An 8,725-nucleotide genomic window follows, 5' to 3' on the forward strand; every position below is an offset into this window, starting at 1 on the left:
TAATTATTCTACCTAAGAACTGTAGTGATATACTCAGTTTTTTGTTGTTTAGGGACCTATTTGAACTATAATAAGGTCCAAAAAATAATTTGTTAAATCTAAAAAGATATAAACCCTCGTTGATATTATATATTTGCCACTATTAACTCTGTCAAAATAAAAACAAGACATAATATGAGATTTAGAGCCATATACAACATGATCTATACATGTAAATTTGAGTGAAACAATGATTTTATGTCCAACAGCCTCGATTAAATGGATCAAAAATTTCACAGAATGGTCAGGATGTAATGAAAAGAAATTGGAAAAATATAAACTAGAAAATGCTTTAGTATGTACTTCTCTTAATTAGATGATCAAAAGATTTGGTTGGTAAAATAGTCAAAAATAGGATATTTTTGAGATATATCATTTTAAAATATCTCAAAACTATCTTATTTTAATTTGTGTTTAATTATTTATTTATTTAAATTTAAGTTATGTTTCCAAAATATAATGTTTAATATAATTTTATTTAAGTTACAAAAATATGAATGTATTTATTTATTATTTTTAAATGACTATCGTTTTAAAATATTTTATTTTAATTTGTGAAATTATTTATTTATTTAAGTTTATGCCATATTTCTAATCTGCAATTAAATTTAAAATATTCTCTTAAATATCAAAATATTTATTTATGAGAAAAATTATACAAAAATATTAAAAAAATCCGTTAAATTAATAATCTATTAGACACACGCCTGATATAGAGATATATATTTATAACAAACTTGAAAATGGTCTTATCTACCTGATTTTTCACTAATTATACTAATTTGAATTCAAATATTATAATAATAATAACAATAATTTTTATTAAAAAATTATCATATTATATATGTTTTTTAAAAAAAAAAATCATAAAAATATAAATTTAAAGCTCAGATGCGCATGTTTTCATCTTAATTCAGATGAAGGCGTTGGACCCCTCCAACACATAAGCGCAGATTCATCACAGCCATAGTGCACCAGCCGGGAATCGAACCCGGGTCTGTACCGTGGCAGGGTACTATTCTACCACTAGACCACTGGTGCTCTTTGAGAATTCTTCAACCATTACTTTACTACTAAGTATTGTTTTAAGTATGATCATAATTAGACTTCACAATTTGTTTGACCATCCATTATTTTCATTGGCCATTGATTGAAAATCAGTCAATTTGAAAGACAACATTATACAGCAAAGTTGTTATTTGTTTATTTTCACTAATCAAAGATTAAGATAAATTTGGTAATTATTACCATTATCATGTATTGTATTGAATGGCTCAACTTCATTTAGAAATCTAAATCTCAAGATTATTGATTGATGTAACCTTTATCACTTTCAAATTAATATATATCATCACCCTTAATAATGATAACACTATATTATTATATATGTATAAAGAAGAGGAAGTGTGAACTATTCACGTTGACACATATTACTGTTAAGTCTACAGTGGAGTTTTTTTTTACCCTTCAAAAGTGATATTAATTACAGTAAATGACAAAAGTCTTCAATTTTTAATGATGATAGGTATTAGCGGCTGTCTCTACCACCTCTACTGTCTGCCAGTAATAATAACTTATTAGTGGCAGGTATGTAAATATCCATATAGTAATCTATTAAGTACCAAAATAAAACTTTTAAATTAGCAATTAATTTCATAGATTTTATATATATACTGATCAACTATAATAATCGCTCACAATAAACGATTATAATTAAAATTATCGTTCATATAGTCGTCTTCAGTGTAAATTAAATTTTCTTATATTAAAGTTTTTTTTTAAAGCACTCTTATGTTTTATGTTTTGCTTTATTGGCTTAGAATAATAGTCAAAACAAAAAAGTGTTGGTATATATGCTTTGATTGATTCAATATTGTACGTATAAGAAATTTAATTAAGAAAAAAGAGTGAAGTGAATGTGAAGTGAAGTGTGAACAAAGTCTACCAAATTGGATAAGAGTCCCGCACATATAATATCTAATCATATATATATGTATATATATATAATATTATAACTAAAGAATATGGAATCAAAATAGTAATTATATATATATATCACTTGGATCAGCGTGCTTGCATCAGCATGCATGCAACGCAAGTACGTACGAATAATATATACTTTACTTGTGGAATACTAAAACATATAACAAGAAAACACTTTAACAGAACCAATACTCATGAACTTTAAGAAAAAATTATTATTATTAAGTTATTTGGTATAAATAAAGCTATACAGGTCCTTGAGTTTCTTTGTATACCAAAAAAAACAAAAAACAAAAAACAAAACTTGGGATTTGGTAATGGGATCTCCTGTGAGAATAGATGGTAATAATCTTAACTTCTTATTTATTATATAGCTTAATCCCTATTGAATTATATATATAGTTATATTAATTATGATGAATTAGTAAGTACTAATGATGATGATGATGATTATGTACATGCAGTGCTAGGATGGTCGGACACATTAGCAGACTATGGGTTATTTCTGGTGATGGCATACTTGACCAAGTGGTGGGAGTTCAACTTCAGGCATGCAGCTGCCATTGTCAATGTCTTTTGGGGCTTCACTGCCATACTCCCCATTCCAATCAGATTTTTCAGAAATTGTAAATCGATTCCTGACCGTTGGATGGTTTTCATTCCCAACTTAGCCTACAGTCTTGTAAGTCACCCATTTGCTACTCTATACTATCTTCTTCTCCTTCTTTGTTGTTTTTTTTTTGTTGGGATTTGATTTATATTATAAATTATATATATGTATATATTTAGGACAATTCTTTCACTTTAAGCCCTATCGGTAGGGCTCTCAGTGTTTCTCGATCTGCGAACAGTTTTCGGTGCGATTTTTTTTATAATCATGTATATTGTAGCTATTTAGAGCATGATGCAAATTTTCAGAAAATTCCGAATAGTTTACAGTACTGAAAACTAGGTTCAAACATGTTGTTTTCTACGCGTATAAACAAAATTAGTCACGCGTGCAACAACATGTTTGAACCTAGTTTTCGATACTGTAAACTATTCAGAATTTTCTGAAAATTTGCAGGATGCTCTAAATAGCTACAATATACACGGTCATAAAAAAAATCGCGCCGAAAACTATTCACGGGTCGAGAACATTGAGAGTCCTACCAGTAAGGCTTAAAGTGAAGCCCCTATAAGAGAATTCTCCTATATATTTATGGGTGTAGGCTAAGAGCTTAATTAGAAGAAACTTGAAAAGAAACATTGCAAGCTAGTTGGGTGGGAGGTTGGGATCTAAATACCAAAATTTTGAAGTTGGGGATCTAAGTGCAAAATTCTAGTTAGATTGGGAATTTTTGTTGCATACACATATACACAAGCCCTTTCATTACAAAACTTCCACTATTATTTCAATAATGAATTTATTGTGTAGTCTTACATTTCATCATATATTTACTAATGATGTAAACCTTTTTGTAAAATAGGGATTAGGGCTTTTGTTATTCTCATCCCTAGAAAAGAAACATAAAGACATAAAAGTTAGAGAAAAGCAAATGACATCGTTCTATGCCTCATTACCTCTCATAGCAGTGGCTAAATCTGGTTATGTAATTTCATTACAAAAGCTCATCGATGATGAAATACATGGTGTTGTTGATATAGTCAAGCACAAGTCCATGCGTATTGGAGTTACATTCCTTATAAATATACTTGGATTGACAATATCTTACTTAATGAAGCAATGGTCAACAAGATTTGAAATCCCAGCATTGTGTATGGCAGTGGCAACCCTAATTTTCTTGACTGGCTTTCGTTCATATGGCCGAGAAAGTACAGGTCTCTTCACCAAACTCTGCAACATAGTCCTCAAGCTCCTCATTAAAATTGTTAATCTCATGAATGCCGTGCTTGACTTTTGCAAAAATATTGCGTTCTGCCCCTTAAGGTATTATTCGACTCTTAATACATACATAATTTATTATTTTTTCAAACACCACTTGATGTAGTATTATATGTTTAATGTTATAAATTAAAATATGTGAGACTCGATATTAAATTTAAATAATAAAAAAAATGTTGCATTAGGTGGTGTTAGGATTCATATACACTAGAGAGGATATTATTTTTAGGGACAAAGTCATGGTTTTTTGCATCTTTCATATGGAACAGATTATTGTGTTGCTGCTTTTTTAAGAAAACCCAAGAATCGGAGCAGAACAATGACACAATTTCGAGGATAGATGCAACCAAATTCATCATTTCATTATTTCCAATATGCTTGTTAGGGTTGATATCTTCCTTGGGAAATACTTATTTCCTTGAGCAAGCATACTCAATGAATCAAAAAATAGGATTTTTCAAGGTACCTTATGTCTTACTCCTAAGTATGTACAAACTCGGTAACTATTTGTTACCAAAATTATATTTTGAGACTGTAGATTCCTGTGTTCCTTCTTGTTGCACAAGCTTAAAAAAGGCGCTCAACCGCATTGGAATGGTGTTATCGTTGTTGTGCGCCTTACTATGTTGTGTAATTGCTGGTGGAGTTGAGAGTAAGAGAATTGAGATGACTAAAGGAGAATCACCGGTTGAGATGCATATGCTCTACCTTGTTCCACAATTTTTTCTTCTTGGAGGGTTGTATGGGTTGGCATTTGAAAGCATTGAGAGGTTCTTTAAGGATCACCAAACCCCACAGAGCCTGGAGCCATACATGGTTGATTCAACAGTTGGTGTATTTGGTTTAGGGAACATTGGTAGTGTCTTGTTAGTTTATTTAGTATCAAAGTATACTGCAAAAAACGGCACAAGTTGGTTTGACAAAACTATAAACACTAGTCGTTTGGATAAATATTATTGGCTTCTAAGTGTGTGGATAACTATCAATATAGTTTGGTACTTGCTTGTGTCAATTCTATGTCGTCCTAAAGAGAAGTCAGCAACACCACCAAGGTCATCAAATGAAAAAGAAAAAGAAGATTTGTGTCACTCTTTGGCAAAGTTGGCCAGGAAATGTTGTATTTTTCTCAAATGTTTGCCAGAAAAAGTTCCCGATTGCTGTTGTTTCTCATGTTGCTGCTGTTGCTGTTCAAACTCTGGTGATCCAAGGAAAAATAATTATAGGGCAGAACAACTAGCAACATAGTTTGCAGCCCAAAATAAAAAAACTAATTGCCTTTTCAGTTTGATATTGTATGATCCATATCCATGTCTTAGTTGTGAGAGTTTCTATTATGCAACTTGTGATATATATATATATTTTGTTTTGTTTTAATTCAAGCCATACCAACTTATTGTAATTAATTCAGCATAACATTTTATATCTTTATGTATTAGTTGAAAATAATAAATATGGTGCAAAATTCTATATATGTAAGAATAAGTATTAATTAATGATGTTTGTATTTTTTTCAAGATTAAATCTAAATAACCATTAGATTATTAGACCATGGTTATAAATTAGTACTGTGAATTTCTTCATCTTCTTCTGTTTTGCTACATATATATCTTTTTTTCATCTTTAATGAAGATACAAAAGCATAAAAAGTACTCAAAATTTTGTAATTTTGGTATGTCAATTCAACTCTACAATATATATGACTTTTGCTACAACTTTCACTACATTTAATGAAATTAGACATTAAAGTACATACTCAAATTGTTCAAGAAATTCACATGTTGAGAACTCTATAAACTTGAATTGGCATTTTTTTTATAATAATTATTATCATTATTATAAAAAAAAATCCACAATAATTAGCATTGGGCGGATTTTTTGTGAAAATGTATGTATAGTCAAACATGGACCACACCTAAAATCGGGTCAAGTTATAATTGTTCAAATTGACTCTATAGTAATAAGATTGACGAAGCCCTATTTAGCCACTCCAGGAGCAACTGTTCATGGCCATTATGGAAAAAAAAATTCTGAAGGAGATACATTAGTTATATATATATATATGAAAAATTGAGGTATGCATGTTTATGATTTATAATATTAATACCAGATAATTATTAGTCTCTAATAATGTCAACATATGAAGAGTGTTATTATAGCCCTCTATCCTACCCAAAAAAAAAAAAAAAAACAAACAACAGTAGAGTAGGAAGTATTCTTAATTTCAATTTAAATATTAGCCTTGAGTTTCTATAAAGGTGTACTTTATCTTAAAATTAATGGTGTGTGTTTCATCAAGAGATATTTTTACAATGCAAATTTGTTCACATTGTGGATTGAACAAATCCTAAACAAAGAATGAAGACCACAAGATAAAAATTTGATATGATATGTGTTGGGGATTAGGACCTGCACAACACAACCAATACAGTGCACAAAGAATAGCAATAAAAGAAGAACAAGTATAGACAATTAAACAAACACAAAATAATCAAAAGTAAAACACAAAAGGAAGAACACCAAGAATACTTGGTTCGGATACAATCAATTTAGTTGATTCTACATCCAAGGCTAGGCAGCAATGCCAAAGACAAATCCACTATATCTGAAACTAGGTTACACCCTCCAAGCTCTCAAGATTACAAGAGCACTCATTCAATTTCTCTTGAAACAATCTATCACTTGAGTACTACAATACAGTTCTTACTCTCAGCCAAAACTCTCAGAAATTGAATTCACTTAGGTTGATCATGCCTAAAACTATATATAGGGTCGAGAAACAAGAACTTAAGAGACAAAAAAATAAACTAATTGTAACTAACAACAATTAGTTATTCTTTTACGAATTACTGGTGTCCACGCAGATGCATATGGAGAAAACGTAAATGCAACTGAAAATAGCAGACTACTGTGAGCTGTCATTTTACTAATCTCACTACTACAAAAAAGACTTTTTAGGACTCACGGGGCGCGAGTCCTCTATTTGAGAGCCTTAAAAAATTGGGGTTTTTTAGGACTCGCAAAACAATGCGAGTCCTAAAAGAATGTTTTTTAGGACTCGAAAAGAATGTTTTTTAAGGACTCACATTGCGAGTCCTGAAAAGTTTTATTTTTTATTTTTAAAAAATTAATTTGTGGGTTTTGAATCCGGCGGCGGGGCTCCGGTGACGGTGGCGGTGCCACCATTAAAAGGTGGTGGTTCGGAAAACAAACTATTGGGTTTTAAAGCCCAAGAAGCAAGGATTATGGTGGTGGTGGTGGTGGTGGTTTAGCTCGTGGTGGCTTGAGGTGGCCGGAATATGCTCGATAATTTTGGGAGAAACCCATGAACGACCGAACTTCAAGTGCTCCGTTGAGGGCCTTAGGCCGCGCGTGAGGTCGCCATCTCCGGGGGTCGGGGGTTTCGGGGGACGGCGCTTCCATTGGTACAGCGCGTGGCGGTGGTCGGAGGTGGGACGGCGGCGTTCGACGGTGGCACTTCGGGAGAGAGGGAGAGAGAGAAGGAACTTTGGGAGAGAGAGTGAAAATGTGGGTTGTGTGATTTTTTTGGTTTTTTTTTTAATATATAATAATAAAACTTTTGTTTAAAAAAATTGGAGGGAATTCAAAATTTTTCAAAATTCAAAATTTTATGATACACATAAGTTTTTAAGACTCGCGAAGAATGTTTTTAGGACTCGCAATGCGAGTCCTAAAAAACTCCAGTTTTTTAAAATTCAAAATTTTATGATACACATAAGTTTTTAGGACTCGCGTTACGAGTCCTAAAAAGTCAAAGAGGTGTTTGTTTAAAAAAAACTCAAACTTTTAGGACACACATAGTTTTTAGGACTCGCTCCGCGAGTCCTAAAACAAATTCTTTAAGGACTCGCAACGCGAGTCCTACAAGGTCCAAGAGACTTTTTTAGGACTCGCATTTATGTGAGTGTCCTAAAAAGGTGTTTTTGTAGTAGTGTCTTTTGATTGGTTGAGGAAAGAAGTCACAATCTTCACAATTATCCACCTTGACTTCTTATTCTGAAACATGATTCAGTGGATTAGACAACGCTGCCTTAGCTTTAGCTCTAAGGGATTCCCATCATGATTGTAACGCCAAGCAAGTTCAAGGCTGAAGTGAACTTGCTCACGGGTATGACCTTAGTCAACATATTAGTTGGGTTGATCTCAGTGGATATCTTTACAATCTTGACAAGTTGTTTTGAGATAATATCCCTGAGAAAATGGAGCTTAACATCTATGTGTTTCGTTCTTTCATGAAACACAGTATTCTTAGACAAATGTATTGCCCTTTGTGAATCACAATGTACAATCACATGATCTTGTCTAAATCCTAGCTCACTCATCTTCCCTTTTAACCAAAGAGCTTCTTTAACTACTTCTGTGAGAGCTATGTATTCTGCTTTAGTCGAGGAGAGAGCCACAACATGTTGTAAATTAGACTTCCAGCTTACAACATTCCCTCCAACAGTGAAAACATACCCAGATAAAGATCTTTTTTTATCATAATCTCCAGCAAAATCTGAGTCACAATACCCCATAACTTCACATTCATTCTTGCCTGACTTTGTGTACAAAATCTGTAGATTTGCAGTACCCTTCATGTACCTTAGTAACCATTTCATAGTTTGCCAATGTTCCAAGCTTGGTTTGCTTATAAACCTACTAACCAAACCAATTCCATATGCTAAATCTAGCCTTGTTAATACCATAGCATACATAATGCTACCAACAACATTAGCATAAGGAGCTCCCTTCATATTTTCTTCTTCAAAAGACAATTCTTCTTCTTCTTCTGTAAGAGACTTGAGCTTGAAGTGGGCT

The 8,725-nt window shown here is 32.2% G+C and overlaps 1 protein-coding gene and 2 non-coding genes across 3 annotated transcripts; 1 reads left to right on the forward strand and 2 right to left on the reverse strand.

Annotated features, from left to right (window-relative positions):
• Positions 1-922: 922 nt before the first annotated feature.
• LOC133803071 (small nucleolar RNA snoR114) lies at positions 923-1,006 on the reverse strand. Its single transcript, XR_009877802.1, has one exon. It is a non-coding gene; the product is annotated as a small nucleolar RNA snoR114 (small nucleolar RNA).
• A 3-nt stretch (positions 1,007-1,009) lies between these two features.
• TRNAG-GCC (transfer RNA glycine (anticodon GCC)) lies at positions 1,010-1,080 on the reverse strand. Its single transcript has one exon. It is a non-coding gene; the product is annotated as a tRNA-Gly (tRNA).
• A 1,195-nt stretch (positions 1,081-2,275) lies between these two features.
• LOC133800621 (protein NRT1/ PTR FAMILY 5.5-like) lies at positions 2,276-5,352 on the forward strand. The gene is made up of 4 exons (XM_062238622.1): positions 2,276-2,364; positions 2,487-2,704; positions 3,492-3,952; positions 4,177-5,352. The coding sequence occupies exons 1-4, from the start codon at positions 2,340-2,342 to the stop codon at positions 5,150-5,152; spliced, it is 1,680 nt and encodes a 559-aa protein (XP_062094606.1). The 5' UTR covers positions 2,276-2,339; the 3' UTR covers positions 5,153-5,352.
• Positions 5,353-8,725: the final 3,373 nt, after the last annotated feature.

This window comes from Humulus lupulus, chromosome 9 (genome assembly GCF_963169125.1).
Source record: "Humulus lupulus chromosome 9, drHumLupu1.1, whole genome shotgun sequence".
NCBI lineage: Eukaryota > Viridiplantae > Streptophyta > Magnoliopsida > Rosales > Cannabaceae > Humulus > Humulus lupulus.

What these genes read in the sequence shown, in the direction of transcription:
- LOC133800621 (XM_062238622.1), top strand. Translation starts at nt 2,340, where the DNA reads ATGGGATCTCCTGTGAGAATAGATG. An exon ending in ATCTCCTGTGAGAATAGATG is followed by an intron (nt 2,365 to 2,486) that starts GTAATAATCTTA and finishes ATGTACATGCAG; the next exon opens with TGCTAGGATGGTCGGACACA. An exon ending in ATTGCGTTCTGCCCCTTAAG is followed by an intron (nt 3,953 to 4,176) that starts GTATTATTCGAC and finishes CATATGGAACAG; the next exon opens with ATTATTGTGTTGCTGCTTTT.